The sequence below is a fragment of the Fusarium proliferatum genome (genome assembly GCF_900067095.1).
Source record: "Fusarium proliferatum ET1 genome assembly, contig: FPRO_scaffold004, whole genome shotgun sequence".
Taxonomy (NCBI): Eukaryota; Fungi; Ascomycota; class Sordariomycetes; order Hypocreales; family Nectriaceae; genus Fusarium; species Fusarium proliferatum.
The window spans coordinates 1,613,293-1,635,022 of NW_022194793.1; the positions used below are offsets into that span (position 1 = coordinate 1,613,293).

The 21,730-nt window shown below is 50.7% G+C and overlaps 7 protein-coding genes across 7 annotated transcripts; 5 read left to right on the plus strand and 2 right to left on the minus strand.

Annotated features, from left to right (window-relative positions):
• Positions 1 to 532: 532 nt before the first annotated feature.
• On the plus strand, positions 533 to 2,670 carry FPRO_04698 (uncharacterized protein; the record flags this gene model as incomplete). The annotated part of the gene is made up of 5 exons (XM_031230237.1): positions 533 to 769; positions 899 to 1,068; positions 1,119 to 1,248; positions 1,304 to 1,675; positions 1,759 to 2,670. 5 exons carry the CDS (start codon positions 533 to 535, stop codon positions 2,668 to 2,670), a joined length of 1,821 nt encoding a protein of 606 aa, XP_031080394.1.
• Positions 2,671 to 3,334: 664 nt separating this feature from the next.
• FPRO_04699 (uncharacterized protein) lies at positions 3,335 to 3,937 on the minus strand (the record flags this gene model as incomplete). Its single annotated transcript, XM_031230238.1, has 3 exons — positions 3,335 to 3,366; positions 3,420 to 3,555; positions 3,632 to 3,937. The coding sequence occupies 3 exons, from the start codon at positions 3,935 to 3,937 to the stop codon at positions 3,335 to 3,337; spliced, it is 474 nt and encodes a 157-aa protein (XP_031080395.1).
• Positions 3,938 to 4,932: 995 nt separating this feature from the next.
• FPRO_04700 (uncharacterized protein) lies at positions 4,933 to 5,598 on the plus strand (the record flags this gene model as incomplete). Its single annotated transcript, XM_031230240.1, has 4 exons — positions 4,933 to 4,947; positions 5,003 to 5,235; positions 5,378 to 5,478; positions 5,558 to 5,598. The coding sequence occupies 4 exons, from the start codon at positions 4,933 to 4,935 to the stop codon at positions 5,596 to 5,598; spliced, it is 390 nt and encodes a 129-aa protein (XP_031080396.1).
• Positions 5,599 to 6,541: 943 nt separating this feature from the next.
• On the plus strand, positions 6,542 to 8,379 carry FPRO_04701 (putative eukaryotic release factor 1; the record flags this gene model as incomplete). Its single annotated transcript, XM_031230241.1, has 5 exons — positions 6,542 to 6,577; positions 6,720 to 6,804; positions 6,866 to 6,915; positions 6,972 to 8,103; positions 8,168 to 8,379. 5 exons carry the CDS (start codon positions 6,542 to 6,544, stop codon positions 8,377 to 8,379), a joined length of 1,515 nt encoding a protein of 504 aa, XP_031080397.1.
• An 851-nt stretch (positions 8,380 to 9,230) lies between these two features.
• Positions 9,231 to 13,319, plus strand: FPRO_04702 (putative Snf1p protein kinase interacting protein (SIP3 protein); the record flags this gene model as incomplete). Its single annotated transcript, XM_031230242.1, has 1 exon — positions 9,231 to 13,319. One exon carries the CDS (start codon positions 9,231 to 9,233, stop codon positions 13,317 to 13,319), a length of 4,089 nt encoding a protein of 1,362 aa, XP_031080398.1.
• Positions 13,320 to 14,323: 1,004 nt separating this feature from the next.
• FPRO_04703 (uncharacterized protein) lies at positions 14,324 to 16,366 on the plus strand (the record flags this gene model as incomplete). The annotated part of the gene is made up of 2 exons (XM_031230243.1): positions 14,324 to 14,870; positions 14,934 to 16,366. 2 exons carry the CDS (start codon positions 14,324 to 14,326, stop codon positions 16,364 to 16,366), a joined length of 1,980 nt encoding a protein of 659 aa, XP_031080399.1.
• A 225-nt stretch (positions 16,367 to 16,591) lies between these two features.
• FPRO_04704 (uncharacterized protein) lies at positions 16,592 to 21,601 on the minus strand (the record flags this gene model as incomplete). The annotated part of the gene is made up of 7 exons (XM_031230244.1): positions 16,592 to 17,320; positions 17,377 to 18,050; positions 18,104 to 18,938; positions 19,036 to 19,282; positions 19,331 to 20,552; positions 20,600 to 21,447; positions 21,507 to 21,601. 7 exons carry the CDS (start codon positions 21,599 to 21,601, stop codon positions 16,592 to 16,594), a joined length of 4,650 nt encoding a protein of 1,549 aa, XP_031080400.1.
• Positions 21,602 to 21,730: the final 129 nt, after the last annotated feature.

A 21,730-nucleotide genomic window follows, 5' to 3' on the forward strand; every position in this document is an offset into this window, starting at 1 on the left:
TATTTGAAGATCATACGGCCAAACTTGGCCAAGATGACGAACAAGTGAAGACTCTTCAGTTCGTCCTGGCCCAACGCGAGAGTCAATCTACCTATGCGGAAACTAAACCACAGAGGAAAGGGACGAGAGTTGTGTACTGGTGGTATACTATCAAACACCACATTTGTTGGAATAATCTCATCATGACATTGGAACGGAGATCTTGGTCCAGATCGTGCCCCAGAAGCTTCGTATGGGGAGCGTGCAAGAGGCGGTCACTGTTACGAGGGTGCAACAGCCTGGGTTGCAAAGAGCTCTCGGCTGGGGGAACAACAAAGGATGTTTTTTACTTTGTTTCTATTGCGAGCTTGATTGTTTAGATAGTCAATTGATATTTGTCTAGCCTATCAGGACTCACCAGCCTAATCTGCGGCTCTTCGACCAGGCTAGTGTGTGCTTGTTCTGTGTCAGAGCCCAAGTTACGTCGTTCCTCCTTCTCCCCACACTCATCTCCATCTCCATGTCAACCTCACATCAACAAACCACACAAAAAATGTCGGCCGAAGACGACTCCTCCGACCTCTCTTCGCTCTCTTCGTTGTCACCTGTGCCTTCTGATATTGAGCTAGACGAGCCAACCCAAGAGCCAGTCGCCAAGCCCAAAAAGGGTATCCAGAAATACTTCTCCAAGGCTACAGACAAACCAGCCAAGGAGGCTTCGCCGCCACCACGAAAACGCTCACCGTCGCCCCCTCATGAATATGTATTGGCAGATAATCCAGACATTGCAGTATGTGCTCTACTGCTGTACCCAGCCTCCTTTCACAATGTTCTCTTTTGCCGTTCAGCGCGTGTCGCAGCTGTTGCGACGCGCTGCAGTCGCGCATTGGACTTTAAGAGTGCAGGCTAACAGCTCCAGTTCATTGTGATGTTCAGAAGCCGATTCAATGACGCATTTCCTAAATCTCTTGCCCATTTTGGCCCACAAGAACTCGAACGTGACATTGTCGAACCCATTCCTGGCGATCGAGCAGAACATTTCCTTTGCGCGTTGCTGGGGTTACTATTGAATCGCAAGCAAGATGTCAAGTATGGCAGGACCCAATGTCGCAAGAAACAATGCGCTAATTGAGAATTAGGCCTGGCCATTACGGTCGCGCTTTGGAGGATGCTGTCAGTACTCACAAGAACCAATGGGCACCGGCTTGGGAGGACAAGAGCCCTTTGTCTGGCGGCGCGACATTCGCCTCGATGAACCCCACGAAACGAGTGCGTATTGGCAAACCAACCCTCGAGCCTGCCCCTGGTGCTAACATTTATGAAGCTCACACTCCTGCGATATCTAATTCTTTGGACTCTTTCGTCCTCCGACACCGTTAAAGGACTTATCAATCAATCATACAAGCAAAACCGCCACGAAGATGATACGAACCAGCCTAGATCGGTACAGCCTTGGGGATCAGATGGAGACAAGCGCCGCTATTTTCTGATTGAAGGACAAGACGACACTGCGTTCCGCGTTTACAGAGAGAGCAATCCTGCTGGGACCAACAGAACATGGTGGAGCGTTGCGGGTACCATCGAAGAGCTCAAGACTCTTGCTGAGAAACTCCAGGTTAAGGATGGCGGACCAAAAGCTACAAAGCTAGCTCAGAAAATGTTCTCTGCGGTGCCCCGATTCGAAGCCGGCGAAGATGTTAGTTATAAAGCCCTGGCTCTGGCACCAGGACTGGGTTCTGCCACAGCTCTCAACTCGACTACAGGACTGACACTTTATAGAAACGGAAGCGCCGTGATTACCGCCAGGCGCGCAAGGAACAGTTCAAGAGACCGGAGCCTGGGTTTTCTCTTTATGAGGGTCGAACCCGGGGCAAAAAGATGAAGTATACATACTCCGACGATGAAGATATCTTCACTACCGACTCGACAACTCGACGATCTACCCGCAACACTGGAACTCACACACCCGTAGAGACTGGCCCTGTCACTACTGCTAGCGGCCGGCAGATCAAGGCACCAACACGGCTGAACCCCACCACTGGAAGCAGTGCGCCAGGCAGTGTACAGGGAGACACGTCCGAAGTTGATGGAGAGCAATCCGTTGGTCCAACGGGACGGCCTCGCCGATCGGCAGCAGTGAACCACGGCACAACCGGCTGGGCCGAGAACAACAAGGGACCCCGGCACAACGCCTCTGATGATTCTGACGATGAGAGCGAGGCCGATTTCGGGGATGACGAGGAAGATGTCGATGAGCATGTGCCTGACGAATCAGAAGACGAAGACGATTTCGACGAAGATGAAGCTATGATGGACGATGACCTGGAAGAGAAAAACCGAAGTCTGGTTGTAAAGCTTTCAGTAACACCACCAAAGTTGCGGAACGTCCTGGGACCCAACTCACAAGCTGGAAACAAACTACCAACGCCGAGCTCTGATAAGGGAGGCGAGGAGCATCGACTGGGAGAATCGCCTCTTGTTGAGATGCAAGACGCCCCAGAAGCTACATCCAGCAAGGAAGCACAGGCTGCAGCCCAGCCATCTCCCACTCTAAACATGAACTTTGCTGAACGCAACAACGCTAGCCCAGCAGCCCTGCATGCGACGTCTCTGGCTTTTAGAGGGAGCCCAGAAAAGACGCAAGCGCATCCTGTTCCCCAACCTCTCGATGTTGGGGCAAATCACGAGTAGGGGCTGGTCATTTGACACTATACATTTTTGTTGGAGTTGGGGAGCCAAGGGTTTATATGACAAAAAGCCAGCGACGCAAAAGGTTATCGATATGGCGGAATGGAAATACAGTATTGGAAGAAGCAAGGTGTTGATGGCATCGAACTTGCGTGCCCGTAAACGGGGTTCTTTAGAAGGTTCAAAATGAGGCACAACGGACAACAGTATCTTGATCCAGTGAGGGGATCGGTAAAGGATTGAGATGGGCAAGTATGTCAGCATAGCGAGGCATATAAGTTATTATACCAATGTTAAGCTATATACGATTGTATTGCCATTTAAGTCTTTATGAAGGCAGATATCACTGAGAGTGATGCATTCAGGAACGTTGAAACAGGCGATGTGTGACATAGTTAATGGTCAAGGAACAGACTCAACTCTCAGTACCAGAAGTTGGTAGTTATGAGAGGACTTTGTCATCCCACCTACCGACTAAGAAGTCCATGCTGGGGGTTTCGAAGTGGCAGAAGCCCATACTGAGTGAAAGGCTTTGATAGGCGCTCTGGGCTTACTTCTCATACGTTACAGAATGATTTGTCGTCATTTTTAACTTCGTAAATCATACATGGTCATGCCATCGGCGTCCTGAGTATTTTGCCTGTAGTCTTTTCATCTCCGGATCTTGTCAACCTCTCTTAGGGTGGGTAGGTATCTTCCCTAGCATAACAAGTTAGCTTGCATGAAACATGGCTATGTGTTCAATGACCTACAATTGTTGACTCCCCACCACCAGCGCCTTACTCGCGCACCTAGTGTGTTGCCGTGCAATCGAGCATTTCTGTTCCAATGTTGCCAGCCACAGAGGAAGAGGTTGTACACTAAGCCTTGGGTTAAGGGCATGATGATCTGGCACCGTGTTAGCGCCCAGAAGCTGTGAGACTCTTCATATGCATGCCTGATCCCTCGTTGTAATCAACGCTACCTTCCACCATGTATCCGCCTTGGAGATACTTCGGAGATAGCTCTGCTCGAAGCGCAGATCTGGCAAAGGAGGTAGGTGGGAATGCCTGGGCGCCGGTCGGAGAACGCTGTAGGGGATGTCCTCTTCATCGTCGTCGTCGTCGTCGTCGTCAATTCCACCATCGTGCTCGTGCTTGACGTGCTCTAGGGTCACAGGCTGTCTTCTCTCGGCTGCTGTGGGCGGGTTGATATCAAGAGCAGGATCCGGATGGCGTTCGATGCTGGCAGCCTGGATAGTTGCGGCAAGCTCTGTGGGAGCTGAATCCATCTTTGGTGCACGTAGTTCTGGCTGGAACTATGATGCGAGTCTAGTATTTCCAAGATGTCCCGAATTGCTGTCGCAGGACGGATAGTCCAAGACCCTTATTGATGAGTGTGGTGTTTGATCACTAAAGGTATCGTAAGGTCAGTACATACACAGATACGGAGTAGTGGAGGAAAGGTTAGGTTAGTACCTCTGGTAGGTAGTTACGTAGTGATTGGCGTCGCATGGATGGCCGAGCTGCGGAACGTTGCTGCTGGGCCGGTAGACTACCTACCAACTAGGTACCATGTACCCTGGCTACTACCTTAGCGTGTGGGGAATGACCTAGATCCAATGACATTGACCGAATGAGAAGCTCAAGACGGATTGATTTAATAATAGTCGCTTACAGCTTCTGTCATTGAGCTACAGCAACGGCTTCAGCTCCAACTAAGATTGAACCAGTAGGCCTTAGACATACAGCCTACCTTATGTAGGTGCGTAGGTAGGTAGGGTCACATAGAAGAAAGCTATTTCAATCTCTGGAACAATCTGCGTGGACTTGAACTACTAAATCCGACATGTATCATTGACGGGAAAATCATGATCAGTGCAACGTTGATTGCTGGGGTTTATGCAATCGCACGAGTGAAATCTTTATAACAGTAGAAAAGAGAGACCTGAACCAGTTGGAATTATACAAGGTGAACGTGCTTCTCGAGAGATGATGCAGTGTGACATGTAAACCAGTGGCTTTTAAGGCTGTCAGCATAGCTGTACTGCATGCGGGACTCGGTGTAAAACAAGGATAGGGTTGAAGGTTGGTTCAACGTGATGATCCGCATCAGGCCCATCATAGCCTGTAATCACATAACCCCTTCTCCATTGTCACTCAACCTGTGACGACATGAAGTTGATCCTGTTCATAACCTCGACCATAGTATTTTGCTCTGAGGATGAGCTTCTGTAATGGCGGGATTCAGTGTGACATTCCAGCCGAGCATGTGGTGGACGCCGATATGAATGGAATTGGTGTAAGTCCATTTACCTTGATTCACATCTGTTCCTTTGCTCACATATTTCATGTAGGTTGTATTGTCCTTCGTCATCACAGCTGCAATTTCCGTCATTGTGGCCGTCATGGCTGTTCTCAACCGCGGCATATCCAAGCAGCAGTATATGCGAGTCGATGAGAAGGTCCTCCATTGGATCGGGGTCAGAAAACCTGCCAATGAGTCCCCTAGTAATCTTGGCTATCAGTCCCTTCTACTCGCATTGAGCGACCAGATGTTGGCCGTTGGGCTGTGCTATCTCATCGCCATGTATGCACAAGTCTGCAAAGTATCGCTCTATTCCTTCATGATGGGTGTCACAGAAGGGTTTTCACTGCAAACCCCCCCCCCCCCTCCCAAACCTGTGAGACCTCATCATTGCCTATGGCTGTTGCATCTCATAGCCAACCAGACCTCTCAGGCACTGCTGGCTTTGGCACGGGAGTCGACTCGATGACCAGATGGATGACACCGAGGAGAACGACGACAACACAATTAGAAGAGGGGAAACGGGTAAGTTGCTCTTGTTTTCTCTCCCTTTCATATCAGGGTGCCTACTTCACGGTGTTGTAGACGAACTAACACGTACCAGTCCCTACTTCATACTGCCGAGTCAACTTTGGATCTTCTTGACATTGCCCTCAGAAGCGCCAGAAGGATAACCTATGCTGCGATCTGCCTTGTTCTCTTCCTCTTGGCTGGGTATTTCGTTGCATGCTTTCTCTTCTATCAGTGTGTCGTGCCAGCTACTGCAGGAGTGCTCACCATAGGAGGCATATTTGAACTTTTTCGAGGGTTGCGAGGCGTCCACAAAATAAGAAGTCAAAGGCTTGAGAAGCAAACACATAAATGATGCAGGCCATACACCATAATATGATTGATGGCTTTTGTTTATCCATATTACCTACCTACTACCTACCTACTTACCTAGGCGTAGAATTTAAGCCTGCTGTGACATCATATTCTCGTTAAATGGGCAAGCCTAGTACGAAGGAAGTCAGTCATGGAGCACACCAAATTACTCACTCAAAGTCCATCGCCATTGCTAGTCTTAAACTGAGGCATGGGTGCCTACAGGCAGCAACAGTCCATGATTCAGAAAGCCTAGGTACCTAAAGTACCTATGTAGAGGCGGACTGGGTTCCATGTCAGCAGTGATAATACTGGTAAGATATGGACTTACCTACCTACCTACCTATGTAAGGTAGGTAGGTATGTAATATTAGAGACCCGCTCGGGTACCGATGATTCCAAGCAAAGTACTTCCAACAGCAGCGTCCCCGAGGGCGAAGTACAAGTTACGTAGTCAAAGTGTGAAGTGCATTGACTTCATTGCCACAATTGAGCAGCAAATCAAAGTGGGTTGTGTGCTCTGTGTGCCCGGGTGTGGGTGTGGGTGCCTCACTAGGTCATCGCTCACTGCACGAAAAAATCTGGCACTAACATCCAACTTTTAGGATCTTCAGGCTCCAGAGTCCAGTCCAGAATTAATAGTTCCACGACTCCAGGAGAAATTTCTACCGGAAGATACCACTCCCATACAAAGGTCCGAGCTAAGCACAGTTCAACCGCCAAAATGAGTGACGCTCAGGCGAACGAGGCCGAGAAGAACGTGAGTCTTATTCTTATCCTCATCCCGGACCTCGAATGCCCCTCTTCTTTTCTCGTGTCGTCTGTTGCCCCGCGATCGAGAAATTTAACGTCTAGGACATCGACAAACCCCAAAGACAGTGACTGATGGCATCGTTCAATAGATTGAGATCTGGAAGGTCAAGAAGCTGATCAAGCGTCTTGAAGCCGCCAGAGGAAATGGAACCTCAATGATTTCCCTCATTATCCGTAAGCCCTTCTCGTGAGACAAGCCCTCCCAAGACGCGCACTAACTCGTGTGTCCTTTTAGCCCCCAAGGATCAAGTCTCTCGAGCAGCTAAGATGTTGGCTGAAGAATACGTACGGCTTCAGAGTCCTCTCGAAATTCCCCTATGGCGACACTAACAACCCCTCAGGGTACTGCCTCCAACATCAAATCTCGAGTCAACAGACAGTCTGTCTTGTCCGCCATTACCTCGACCCAGCAGCGCCTCAAGCTCTACAACAAGGTGCCCCCTAACGGTCTGGTCGTCTACTGTGGCGAAATCTTGACCCAGGAAGGCAAGGAGCGAAAGGTCAACATCGATTTCGAGCCCTTCAAGCCCATCAACACCTCCCTCTACCTGTGCGACAACAAGTTCCACACCGAGGCTCTGGCCGAGCTGCTCGAGTCCGACCAGAAGTTTGGCTTCATCATCATGGATGGTAACGGTGCTCTGTTTGGAACTCTTAGCGGCAACACACGTGAGGTTGTCCACAAGTTCTCTGTCGATCTTCCCAAGAAGCACGGCCGTGGTGGTCAGTCCGCTCTCCGTTTCGCTCGTCTGCGAGAGGAGAAGCGACACAACTACGTCCGAAAGGTTGCCGAGTTGGCTGTCCAGAACTTCATCACTGCCGACAAGGTCAACGTTGCTGGTCTCATTCTTGCTGGTTCCGCCGATTTCAAGAACGACCTCAACGCCTCCGACATGTTCGACGGCCGTCTTGCGACCAAGGTTATCAAGGTTGTTGATGTTTCTTATGGTGGTGAGAACGGTTTCAACCAGGCTATCGAGCTGTCTTCCGAGACTCTCGGCAACGTCAAGTTCATCCAGGAGAAGAAGCTCATCGGAAAGTACTTTGAGGAGATTAGCCAGGACACTGGCAAGGTTTGCTACGGTATTGAGGACACCCTCAAGGCTCTCGAGCTCGGTGCCGTCGAGACCTTGATCGTTTTCGAGAACCTTGAGATCACCCGCTGGGTTCTCAAAGACAGCAACGGCAGCGAGGTCATCCTTCACACCACCAAGCAACAGGAGCAGACCAACCGTGACAAGTTCCTCGACAAGGAGACCGGCCAAGAGATGGAAATTGTTTCTCAGGAATCCTTCCTGGAATGGATTGCGGAACACTACAAGGACTTTGGTACCACTCTTGAGTTTGTTTCTGACCGATCCACCGAGGGCAACCAGTTCGTCAAGGGATTCGGTGGTATCGGCGGTCTTCTCCGCTACAAGGTCAACTTTGAGCAGCTGGCTGACTTGAGTGACGACGACGAGTACTACGACGGTGAGTTGGCATAATGCCTAGGAACTGAGAGCTCTTGATTCTAATCAGCAAACAGATTGACCAGCGGATCCCCTCGTTACCAGCGAGGGATCGACTCAAGTTCATCCGTCCATGTACACCAACAGTGCCATGCGCCCCGAGGCGCAGAGGTCGACCGATGCCGCGCCGATGTCAATCGCCCAGCACCGCTTGGTGGAGAGGGACAGTCTCGCGCCTCTCCATTCTTCCCGCCAGGCATCGCGACCCAGTCCGCTTCGCACAATGATGACGGCTTGAGTTATGATCGACGGGAATAGAGGTACATCTCAGACCCTCCAATTCTTGCACCTCGGGAAATCAGAATGTCAGGTCTAACGGCTGGTAGGCCCAACCATTAAAATTGAAGGATAGCGGCGGCACGGCGGCTAGGGTATCGATCTTGAGGGTCATCACGGGTAAAGCATCACATCGCGACGTCCGGCCTGAAGATTGTTGTTATTTGAGTAGAGTCGGCGTTAGCTGGCTGCAAGGCTTGTCCTTGATTGGGCATATATAGTCATGAGCAGGCATTACACGCCGGGTCAACGAAATACTAGTCGTTTGCATGGCCATTCTTCTGAGTTCAAGTGAAATATTTTTATGTACTTCGTATTACAGTACCCAACTGAAAACAGAGGGGGGGATGAAAAGAACTTGTCCGGAGAAGGACTATCCATAAATCAAGGGAACTCACATTACAGAGTATACTCTACGATTTTATGAACCAAGGATTACTAGCATTGTACTGTATGATATCGTATTGCTAATCACCGCGTATTTGAACGATATTAGCTCCACGTCCCATTCCGGTGTTTCTGGTCGCTGTGGGGGTCCGCGGACCTTGGGTAGGTAGGTAGGTACTAAGGTAGTAGTGGACGGGAGGTACCTAGCATGGGTGTGCTACGTCAATACAAACTTACATGGGCTGCACCTAGGATCCAATGACTGGAAATGACCTATCAACGAACACATCTTGTCAACATCATTCCATCTCATCTTCTCACCGTCATATAATCTTCCCTTTCTCCCATATCTGCGCTATAGAGGGACCTCAGCTCAGTCTTAACTGAAGCTGTCGTCAGGCGCTTAAACATAATTATCTTCTTATAATGCCTGAAGACTCCCCTCCACCAGCGGCCAACCAGGCTGGCCGCGCCATCCCCGTCGGCCTCAACGAAGCAGCACTCGATTCTCCGACTTTTCGTGTAACCGCCGCAACCTTTGGCGATCAAGTCGATGCTATAGAAAAATGGCTCAACGGATATGCTCAGTCGACGTCGAAACTACTGCACGATATCCTCGCCCTCGAAGAGACGATTAATACTTTTCTCGTGAAGACGATGCCCTCGGCGGCTGACGGCGTTGTCGACAATGATTATACATTTTTGGCTTTGAAGAGGGTGGGCGATGGATGGCGTGAGTATTGGATTCAAATGATAAGCACAATGAAGAAGATGGAGGGCCTAGTCGTCGACCCTATCCGGCAGTTCATCGTTGGCGATCTCAGGAACTTCAAGGAGTGCAGGAGGGCCATGGAGCAGGCGCAGCGAACGTTTGACTCTACGCTCGCTCGATATGTCAGTCAGTCAAAGACAAAAGAGCCATCAGCTCTGCGCGAAGATGCCTTTGCTGTTTTCGAAACCCGAAAGGCTTACCTCAAGGCCTCGATGGATTACTGCCAGCTTGCACCGCAGCTGCGCTTTAGTATGGATAAGTTGCTTGTCAAAATATGCAGTGAGCGTTGGAGCCAGCTGCGGCGTGCTAGAGAAGCTGCAATCGACACTACGCGCTGGAATCAGGAAATGGAGCGCATTCAGGGGTGGTCGAATGAAATGGGAGCGTCCGAGATGGTCTTCAGGCGAGAGTTGCAGTCTGCCAGGAGAGAGATTGGAGAAAATGCGCTAGTAGGATTCAAGCCATCCCGTGAGCTCGAGGACTACAGCACTTCAACCGTTCCTTTCCTCGGCACTCGTGGCCCCATCACTGTTCGTCTTGAGGAAGGTGCCACAGTTGTCTCTGAAAAGCAAGGATGGCTGTTCCTGCGGGTGCTCTCAGGGAAGCCAGCAAGACATACGTGGATCAGGAGATGGTATTATTGCCGTGATGGCATCTTTGGCTGGCTGATACCAGGGCCTCTGGGAGTTCTTCAAGGTGACGAGATTGGGGTTCTGCTTTGTAATGCAAAGCCGGCTGTGGCTGAAGACAGACGCTTCTGCTTCGAGGTCAAGACCAAGAACCAGACAATCCTGCTCCAGGCAGAGACCCAGGGCGAGCTGACCGAGTGGTTGGAGGTTTTTGAGGTTACCAAGAAGCGGGCTTTTGAGACCAGCATGAACAGAACTAGTGCTTCTCTTCCCGGGTCCATCGATCCTGCGTTTTCCATCTCCCCCCCTAGTATTCCCGAGTTCTCTGCCAAGACCCTCGACGCACAGATCGGTATCTACGATGAATCAAGCCCTAGTATTGACCGAACAAACACACTGCCTATTCCGGGACCAGACGGTAACCTTAATACACGACAGAGCTTTGACGTTAACGGCAGCATCTCTCGTCGTACCATCACTGCTCTGGGCCGAGACCTGGCTCGAGAGGAGGGCGAGAGTGGCCGTGAACATGCTGCCAGAATCATCCAGAAGCTCGACCTACATCGCAAAGCGACCTTTGGCACCCAAGGCCCGGAAGCCGGACAAGGAGGTGCAGCTTCCACGACCGGACTGGCTAGCATGATGGCTACTAGTCACACGCTACCGCCAGGATTTCCAGGGTCTGTTGGAAGCACAACAAATTTCAGGCAGACGCCCAGCATGCTGCCATCGGTTGACACACAAGTTGGCACTTTGGCTCCAGCAACCCTGGCCAAGCCACCCTCCATGACTGGATTGAGTCGAATTGCAGTTCTGACAGCAGGAGAACGCCAACCTGTAGGTAACAACAGGAAACTCCCTGCGTCTGTGGTTGCGAACTACTGGGGAACAAGTCTCTGGGGTGCAATGAACGCACCGCCACAACCCGTCCTTCCCAGACTCGATGAGGATGACCCTATTGGTGTTGTTGTTCCTGGAAGCACTGTAGGGCAAGGTGTTCAGCGGAAGGACGGTGGCGAGTACTTCCCCCGAAACTACCCCCCAGAGTTGAGAGCGCAACACGCCCAGTTTCGACTCCTTTTCCCAGATGCGCCCTTGGAGGAGAAGCTGGTGCTTGTCTTCCGGGCCGCCTGGACTGGTTCTCCTGAGCGAGGGCCCGGCAAACCAGACATGGCGGGCGATGGCCGCATATACGTTACACCCGACAATATGTACTTCTATGGACAGCAAATAGGACTCGTCACGGCGTACAACATCAGTCTAGATATCATCAGTGAAGTAACGGCAGCCCCAGGCAGGGACTGCGACTTCATTTTCCTTCATCTGAATGAGAATGCCAACGAAACAGGGTATACCAGGATCACTATCAAAGTCTTCTTGGAGGATCTCGGTCTACTTCACACTCGTCTCAACCTATTGATCGACGACATCCAGGCTGAGGAGCCCATGGATGTTGAAGCGATCATCACCACCTTGATCAATCTCGAAAAAGAAGAGTATGATCGCCCAAGTCCCAGTGTCGAAAGCTGGGAGGAGGTCTCAGCAAACACACCCATGGATGACGGTACTTCGATGGGTCGGCCTGTTGCTCCACGTATGGAGTTCGGCCCTCCGCTTCGTCTTTCGAAATCGAGGACTCGACATAACCATAAACTTCACTTGCCAGCTCGCCCTGTCATTTATGAACCAGAGGGCATGAAGGAGATGGCGGCTGAGCGACACTTTGAAATTAGTGCCAAGTCCTGCTTCCACGTTTTGTTCGGTGACAAGAGTTTTGTATTCCCAAAGCTCTACTTTGAACGACGTGCTCAGCAGATTGCTCAAGGACCCTGGGTTCTAGTTGATCAAGGCAGGATGAGGCGTGACTTCCAGTTCAAGGTTGACTACAAGGATGTCTTGGGTCGGTCCAAGACGGCCGATGTTAATGACTACCAGATCATTGATGTCTTCAGCGATCACGTTACGTACGTGGTGACTCATGTCAAGACGGCGTGGCATCTGCCTCACTCAAGCTGGTTCAAGGTTGTGACCAAGATTGTCATAACGCACGTGGCCAAGTCCAAGTGCAAACTAGCCATCTACACAAAAACGGATTGGTCGAAAAACCCGGCGCTCTCCAAGAACCTGATTGACCGCCAAGCCATTCACGATGCTGCAAGTGACGCTGAAGAGTTGGCTGAGGTTGCTACGGATCAAGTTCGGAAGCTTGGAACTCGCAGCCGAACAAACAGAGCAATCCAAGTGTATGGCCAGATTGGGCAACAGACAGAGGTGGTGGTCTTTTCGCCTGCTGCAACAGATTCGGCAAAGAAGCAGGCCATCAAGCCTCGAACCCTGACGACAATGGTGTTTGAGACGATTCGGTCTCTGGGAGAGAGTGCAGTATCGTCACTCATCATGTGGGCTATCGCTGTGCTGCGCAACTTGTTCAACCTGATTACAGCCCAGTGGATCATCCTGGCGCTTCTCGCATTCAGTACACTTACAAATCTCCTACTAACGTCAAGCGAGACTTCGACGTGGTGGAAAGAGCGAAGAGCAGCAGGATTCATGCAAAACATCGGAATTCGACCCAATTCCATGATGAGTAAGGCCATATACTTTGCGGATCTGGATACAGCATCCGGGACCAATCAAGGGTTGTCTTTTCCCGAAAACAGCACATGCTTCTCGACCTTCAAGGATCTACTGGATGCGACAGATATGGATGCGCCCTGGGAGGATGCCGGTGCTAGTTTGGCTGCACCCACTAGTCGTGCTACAGCCCGTCGACTTCGACGGACTCGACAGCGGCTAGGATCGTACCGGCATGACTTGCTAGTAGCCATGAGGGTTGTCAACAGCATTGAGCGAGAAATTCTACAGTCAGAATGGGAGAATTGGTTGGTAGATGAAAAGTTCCTTTGTGATGAACTGGATACTATGCTGCTGCAGCAGGGCGACACAAAGGGGCAGAGGAAAGGGGCAGAAGCCGGCAAGGGGCCACAGAAGGCCATGGAGCCTATGCCAGCTAAGAGACGGCAGGCCCTCGAGCAGTGGCGGGATTCTTACTGCGGGAGCTGTAAGCAGGACTACCAGGTTGCGATGAAGGATCGGAAGTTGTCGATTGTGTAACACAATAGAAAGAGCATACTGTTTTATTGGGTAAGGCACCCTAAGTAAGTTTTCCTTGGTAGTAGCTGTACATACAATGTGTAAGTAAGCACTCGAGAGGTGAATAGAACTCTCGGGCACGCCCTCGCCATCGCCTGGCGAATTTCATCTGTCATCAGTCATCATACGTACGGAGTCGGAGCGGACTCTTTCACAAATGCCGAGGAGCGGTGCTTAATATGGACAGTAGCTGGACTAATCGGGAGTAGGATATTCTGGAATTGATTATGCATAATTCTACGTTAGTCGTTCTCGTGTACATGTACGGAGAACCAAGGATGTAAGCGGGTCTGTTGGCCTTATCCAATATTGATTATCTAGGTATGAAATAGCCACCTTTCGAAAATCTAAACGACGGAGATTGTATTCGTACTTTGTATATCCATGCGCTGCCTCTACCTACTAATGTAGGTAGGTAGTTTAGTAGTTAGTTGGCTGTCAACTTGATACCATGCTCCAGATGCTGTAAAGGAGGACTGTGGTGGATGACTAAGCTGCCTTCAAGGTGTAGGCGAGGGCGGGCCTAGGTAGGTCAGTAGGCTTGGCCACTGAAGGTTGGGTACCTAGGTAGGTACTATAGTGAACGTAACTGTAAGGTTATGGAGGTTGGGTAGTGACGTCAATTGCGGGAATGACGGCAGTTGATCATGGCCCATCGCGGCCGAGGGAATTGAAAAAGGTTCTTGGTACATATGATTTCGACTGCTATTTGCAGCGTTGGTTGGTCGTTGGTCTTCTTGGCTTTATCTCATCTTGTTCACCTTCTGACGTCTTCATTTTTTTATTGAAACATTCAAGTTAGCGACTCTTTTTGGACTTGTCTTGTTTTATCTCGTAAGCAGGCACGAGACTACCTCGATACTCACTCCTCCGAGATCTCACACTTGCTCTATTCACCAACTCAAGTCCAATCCATCCGCCGGTCATCTCCATAAGTACCTTAGCTATCCACTCAGCCAGCAGCTATGGGGGGTAGTCACCACGAACCTCTAGGGGCTATGGGCCCTGTTGAGTGGGAGCAAGTGCCCCAAGACGACGACCTTGAAGAGTTCTTGGCCGATGTTCTTTCCGAGACGCAGACCGTGGTCGAATCTATTCCAGTGCCAGCCACGAAGAACGCTTCAAGCTCTGCAGGGCGAGCTCGATCCAAGACAGAGTCGGCGGCTTCAGCTCCCGATATCAAACGTGCTCTGACCCTGCGGCAGAAAGCTGAAGCCATCGGCCAGGCACAAGATCTGCAGAAGGAGTGGAAGGAGATCAAAGTCAGCGCGAAAGAGAATCCTCTTGGGATCAATGTCTATAAGCTAAGCGCTAAAGATGGGCGCGGCGCATGGTTCGCTCGCCGGAGTGTACACGAAGGGCTGTCTTTCGACGACTGGAAGAAGGGTCTCTCTGTTGAGTTTTCGGAGACGATGAAGGTTCAAGGTGCTCCTGGAAGTGGTAATATCCGTGGTATCGGCGCAGACAAGCGCGTGGAGGACAAGCAGATTGGTGATCATGGCCAACTGCAAGGTACGCCGACCCGACCGAATCATGCCATCACTGCCAAAACGTCTTTTAGCTGACAGCCAATAGTCTTTCAACTTTCTGCCCAGTTCCCTGGCCCGACTGCCCCGCGAGACTTTGTGACTCTTCTCCTGACTTCCGAGACCTCCGTGAAACCCGCCCAAGGATCCCGGCCCCTCCGACAGTACATGATAGTCTCAAAGCCTTGCGAGCACCCCGAGTGCCCTCCCCGCCAGGGCATTATCCGTGGCTACTACGAATCAGTCGAAGTAATCCGTGAAGTCCCAGTCGACAACATTACCTCCAAGAGATCCCTTTCGTCGGCCGATCTCCTGGATCGAGACGAGGGGAGGATAGCGAGCCCCAAACCTGGCAGCGAGGGCCACGGCTCAATACCACTCGACGAACGTCCCACGGCTGTCGAATGGCTCATGGTGACTCGTAGCGACCCTGGCGGCAGCGTCCCGCGCTTTCTTATCGAGAAGGGAACACCGCCAGGCATCGTTGGTGATGCTGGCAAGTTCCTTAAGTGGGTGACGTCGAAGGCTATGCATGGATTCGCTGAACCGGAAGAGATTGGCGGAGCAAATAATACTAGTGACATCGCTGGAGCATCTGTCACGAACGATGCAAAGTCCACGGCTGCACCGAACCCTACTGCTAATCTTGAAAGGGCCAAGGCTGAAGCTGCCATGTCTGCAAATCAAGACGACCCTTTCCCGGGCAGCAATGGGCTGTATGGTGTCATAGCTGGTGCCATAGGGGCTGCCAGTTCCTATATCCCTACAAGCCTGCTCAAGACCTGGGGAACTGGTTCGGATTTTGTGTCCACCGATGGGAGTGTGTCCGATGCTCACGCGATTGCTGAGGAGCAACATGATGACGATAGCGACACCTCCTCCATCCGAAGCTTTGCCTCAGCCCTTGAGAAGAGTGTGACTGCCGAGAACAAATCTCCCGATAGTCTTGTTGAGTCCCAGTCGGAGACTTCCCGCTCCAACCCGCAGCAGTCACAGCAGTCACTAGCTGATAAGGAACTTAAGAAGCTCGAACAAAAGAAGAAGAAGCTTGATGAGAAGATGGCTCGTCTTGAGGAGCGGCGACAGAGCAAGCTTCTTGGGGACAAGGAGAAGGACGCTGCTACTCTGGCCAAGTTGCGTGAGAAGCATGAAAAGGAGGTGGCTAAGCAGGAGGAGAAGTATCGCCGCGAGATGCGCAAGCTCGAGGAGAAACGTGAGCGGGACCAGCGTAAGGCTGAAGAGCGACGTCGCAAAGCAGCCGAGCAGGAAGAGAAGAACAACCTCTCACTTGAACTTGAGCGCGTTCGTGCAGAGCGAGATGTTGCTCGTCGTCAGATCGAACTCCTTGAAGGGCAGGTTGGCGAGTTGCAGGCACAGAATACGATGCTTGTCCGAAAGCTTGGTAAGAACGGACTGCTGGACAGTCCAGGCTCTCCATCACCATCCATTAAAAGCATCCAGAGAGCCCAGACAGATGTTTGAGATAACATGTTGGAAAGTATTGATTCAGTCAGGAGAGGAAAGGAGGGGTTGGTTCTCACAAAAACTACTATTGTTCACATACAGCACACGTGTTACGGCCGTTGTTCTACTGCGAGGCGTCAGAGGAGCTCTTTTTCAATAAATCATGAATAGCATCAACTCATTACTTTTCTCTTTGCTGCTTGTTTTACTTGCAGGGATCTCTCTTTGTTTGTGCGGAGTTTCCTAGAAAGACTGTAACAAAAGGCCTGACATATGCCCCAGGCCGTCTTGCACAGCACTGCCTGACTTGTTGATCCTCTCGCAAAGACCAGAATGAGGCTGTTTTCTTGCTATCGCTGCAGAAACACGAACAACCCGTGATAAGATGGCGAAGACCTCAGGCTTCGATGCATATCCAAGAGGTCCGTCTTCTTGGCTCACGAGATTCTCCATTGCCTCTAACCCGGCACTGATCCATGTCGTAAGTGAGTCGAGAGAGGGGTCATTAGACTCCCATGTCAGGATCTCGTAGAGAGAAATCCAGCGCTGTGTCTCTCTGACCTCATCCACGAACAAGTTCTGCTCCTCAATGACAAAAAGTGAATCATCAAACTTCATTGCCTCCTGCAGCTGGTCCTGAATAGAGAACACGTTGTTCTCAGGGGCTGGGTACCGAGAATCACCCATGACGCGACGCACAATGATCTGGCGGAACGTTGAGCTACCAGCGTAGTGCTCGGCTAGCCATAAGAGAAGACGATTTGCCGCTTCAATGGGTACAAGAGCTTTTCCTAGAATGCTCTGGACTGCTGCGGATCCCACGTCTCGAATGTCGTCATCGTCATCGTTGAGGGAGTCATAGAGAGCGAGGATAGCTACAAGGTGTTCTTCTTGAGCCCATGATTGGCCCACCTCAATGACGGAAAAGAATGAGCAGAGTGATTCGACTGTAGCGAGACGAGTATCAAAATCCTGCAAAAGGTTTTAGTGGACAAAGATCGTATATCACTGGCTTCCCCATCACTCACCTTATCATCCAGACCGGCATCGGCCATCATATGTCCCCAGTTCTTGATTCCCTCTGGGGTGACAACCTGTGCTCTACTGAGGATGGCGATGATACAGCCACTAATTCTGATAACCGCATTGGCGAGGGCAGGGTTGATAGAACTCAGTGGCAGGCTGCTCCAAATCTCCAGAAGCAGACCCGGTGAAACGAGGCTGATATTTCCACTCTTTAGAACCTGGTCGAGGATCTCTGTGAGGTTCTGCAGGGCAATAACCCGAGGCTCAACGGGTCCAATTTTGAGACATATATCGCGGTACAGGTTGCAGAACTTGCCCACATCTTGCTCTGAGAGGCAAGAAATTTCCCAAAGCTTAGGAACTGTCTCAAGGCCAGTCACTATCGTGTTGACGCCCATGGTCGTGCTCAGGAACAATGTGTTGAGATTTTCGATGGGGCCACTACCCTCAGAGATGGAGTGGACTTCATGTATTACCCTCTGTGCTCTAAGTAGAGCCCCCTCTCGGTTGTTGGAGGTAGGGAATTCGAGTTGAATAGGATCAGTTAACCCAGGCCTGGGGAGAGCTCGTACAAGATTAGTGACCTCAAGATACGCAGCAGGAATTTCAGGGGAGTCCAAGGCCTGGATTTCGCGCCAGTACTCAATGAGAAAACCGGAGAGCTTGGGTATGTCGTCTGTATAGTACCTATTAGCGGGGTTTCTAATTTGTCGATACAGTCTTTCTCACGTTGTAACCGCTCGGGCATAACCTCGCTCAACCGATCAACGATATACTTTAGTGCCAACAGAACACCATGTACATGATTCTGAACATTGCCGATTTGAGAGCGAACAGACTCAGCAGCAATACTGGTGATAGTATCGAGCCATTGAGCATGCAGGAGACACGAGCATAGAGTTCGGGCTGCAATCTCGCGGACGTGCCATACCGGGCTGGCCAGATACTTTGCTATATGTATCTGGAGCTCTTCACGAAGTACCTCAGGGGGGCCGGCTCTTCGGATGATGTCAAGGGCTGGGAAGACTGACTCGGCCGCAGCTGAACTGGCGGCAATGGAGGCCATCATCTGGTGGCCTGACTTCAGAAGGTGGAGGAGAGTCCTTGGAAGGGAAAGGTATCGGTGGTAGGCGATCCGGTTGGCTTTACCATCCCAACCTGCTTCCATGAGTGCTTTGCTCTGATGGGATCCAAAGAGACAATCTATCAGACTTCGGAGTAGGATCAAGCCGCAGTTACGGATGGCCCATAGTTCAGACTTGAGGCCATTGGCTGCCAGCTCGAGGCACTGCGGTAAGAATTTCTCAGACTTGTTGCCCATGGCTGTCAAGTAGGAGCTCTTGAAGATCTCCTTCAGGCAATTATAAGCATGGACCTGGGGAAGATTCGAACCGTCGGTCTCAGTGACGCGGGCTTCTTGGCTAGCGATCTCCATGAGCTTGTTCATGACTTGTTCAAATGAAGGATTAGACGTATTGGCGGATAAGACGCCTGTCATCATCGCAGGGATACCGGCAGATCGCCGAGTGGTCGATACCTGAGCGTTGATAGCTTCTAATGTGCCCTACTTTTAGTCAGTTCCCAATCCTTCTATTCCATTTCTTGTAGAGTATAGGTTCTGGAAAAGTGTAGTGACTCAGCGGGTACATCGTAGGACTTACCGCATACCACTGCTCGAGAAGAGCGGTACCACACTCGGCGCCAGCTTTAGCTTGGTTTAGGTGCTTAACAAGTTGGCAGCATGTGGAGAAAGTGAGGGCGACTGTCGTAAAAGCGCCGCGGTGTCTTATACTGGCTAGTTGGGTAAATGATAAGTTCCCTATTCTCTCATAAGCTTCCTTTGACGGGCAGATTCTGCCTTGGCGGGAGTGTTGCTTGATAGAGAGGATAATGATGCGCATAAGATTGCTACTGGTTTTTAGCTGAAGTGATACTCCAAGTCGTTGATTGACTTACCTGGCTTCATGTACAGACCGGAAGCTGTAGCTCAACACATCTTTGGTGTCGAGCCCATCAACTTCTTCTAGCTCTTGGGGTAAATGGCCTTCAGGCGAGTCATCACAGAGAATATCGCGGACTGCTGCCCAGACTCTTTCGCAGCAAGTGACCAGAGTGTCTTGCAGAGCCTGTATGGACTGCAACTCTTCTTCAGAAAACTGAAGCTCTGAAACCACCTGCCACATGTAGCACAGGGAAGCAAAATCACCGTGCAGCGGCGCATCTAGAACCGCTCTTCCGAGATCCTTCTCAGCGACTACTAGCCTCGCTTCCAGGCCTCCTATCAGATTTGAAAGTAGTGCGACTCGATGTTGCTCATTTTCAGAGAACCTATACAGTAGCTGAGATACTCTGGCGACACCGTCTGAATGATCGGCTCGAGCAGTCTTGCGAGCAAGGGCTTCAGTTCTTCTCAGAAGTTCTGTGAGCTCTTGAGTGGGATTTGGTTTGCCTTGTCGGGCCAGCAGATAGAAGTTCCTGTACCGGCTATCCGAGAATATACATCTGAGTACCGTGGCAGCATGGCTTCGGATGTCATCAAATGGATCCATGGTCAGGTCAGACAAAGCTCGGAGCCATGAGCCGCCAAACTGATCAAAGAATAGTGTCTGGTCATCTGCGGTCTCCCACGTCTTTGACTGTTCTCCTTCCATTCGAAGAATGGAAGTGACGGCCTTGAGAGAAGCACTATGTCGCTGATAAGAAGCAGTGGGTGTTAACTCACTACACAAGAAGCCAATGTACCAGAATAGGAACTTCTCGTGATACTCCAAGCAGTGTACCAGCTGAGCTTCAGGGAGAGATATAAGGTTGGTCCGATAAAGGATATGCTGCTGCTGGGTCTGGCCTGGCTGTTCCTTTTGCTTACGAGCGGCGGCTCTTGGAATGCTCTTCTTGAGCACGAAGATGGCACCCCTAACCCTTCTAAACATGTCTCGAACCTTTCCGGCTACTTCATTTCTAAACTTGGCATCAGAATCGGCAAAGTATGTGGCGAGATGCTTGCGGAGTAGGTCGAGGGCTGTGTATGAATATGGTCTTGTTGTTGATGGGGAGCTCATGAGCAATGAAAGTGCGAGAGAGCGAACTTCGTGAGATGGATGGGCCAAGACACTCTCCAGAACCTTCTCGTCGAGCACAATCGATGAGTCGCTATCGGCAGATTTATCATCACCGAGTGCTGTTGCAGATTAGCAGGCATTGGGATATGTTTACTTGGTGCCTTACCTGGCTCTTCTACTAAGCCAACCTTCTTGCCAATCTCTAACGCTGCGAGCTGCAGCAGGGCCGGGAGATTAATATCTATCTCATGGCCTGCAGAGACAGCCTCGTGTTCATTCATTCTCTTCAAGAAACCCAGGGCCTCAGACTTGTCCGCTTTGAACAGAGGGAGGAAGATATAGTTTTTGACTGATTCTAGAATGGATGGCTCCTCGTTTATGGCCTCAAGCAGCCACATGTGCCAAGTCTCAACGCTCAACTGTCCTGAAGTGCCTCGTTTGTCTTGGCTTCTAAGAACGCGGTACAAGCAGACAATAAACCTTCCAGCAGTAGGGCAGACAAAGTGAAGGGCCATCCAATGGAACAATTCAAAAAGAAAAGACTTCCAGACATCCAAGGGCTTTGTTGATGTGTCCTTTTGTTGAAGAGTGACATAGCTGGACCGTATCTCATCCAGGGTGACGATGTCCTTGGCAAGGAGATGGTCCAATGCCTTTATGGCAGATTTGGCCAGCGGTTTTGATGACTTCCCAGTCACAATCGAGACAAGATTGTCCAAGATGGCAGACTTGGTCTCTTGGCCATCTTTCTCATCCGGGTTTCTCCTGATGAGCTGAGGGAGCAGGTCGAGAACCAGTTTCATTGACCGGTGGTTGTCTGACTCGTTCCATTCAACATAAAAATTGAAGAGTTTTATAGTAACATCCCTAGAGTAGGCCCAGAGTTTCAGACTCTGTGACTGCGATTTTGACGACTGCTCAACAAAACCGCAGAGTTTCACGCATGAGTTGCCTGAAGCGCCTTTTGGCTGAGAAGCACTTTCGAGGAGTCTTGTGAATATCGATTGGGCCCAACTACAGACAAAGGTTCTTTAGGATATCTACACGAGACCGAGATCGGAGGAATTGCGCACCTTGACTGTTCTTCACTTGGCTGCTCCTCGACCCATTTGGAGATGTGATTCGAGTTGGCGATTAAGTCGTCAACCCGTTGAGCCGTGTCTTCCATCTTGATGGGGTTTGAAGAGCGTGGATACGACGGCGTATGATTTCGACGTCGTATTTCAGACAAAAGTAATTGAATTGCCAAGGAGACTGACCTGTACTTAACTTTGATCCATGAATAAATCTACCACGC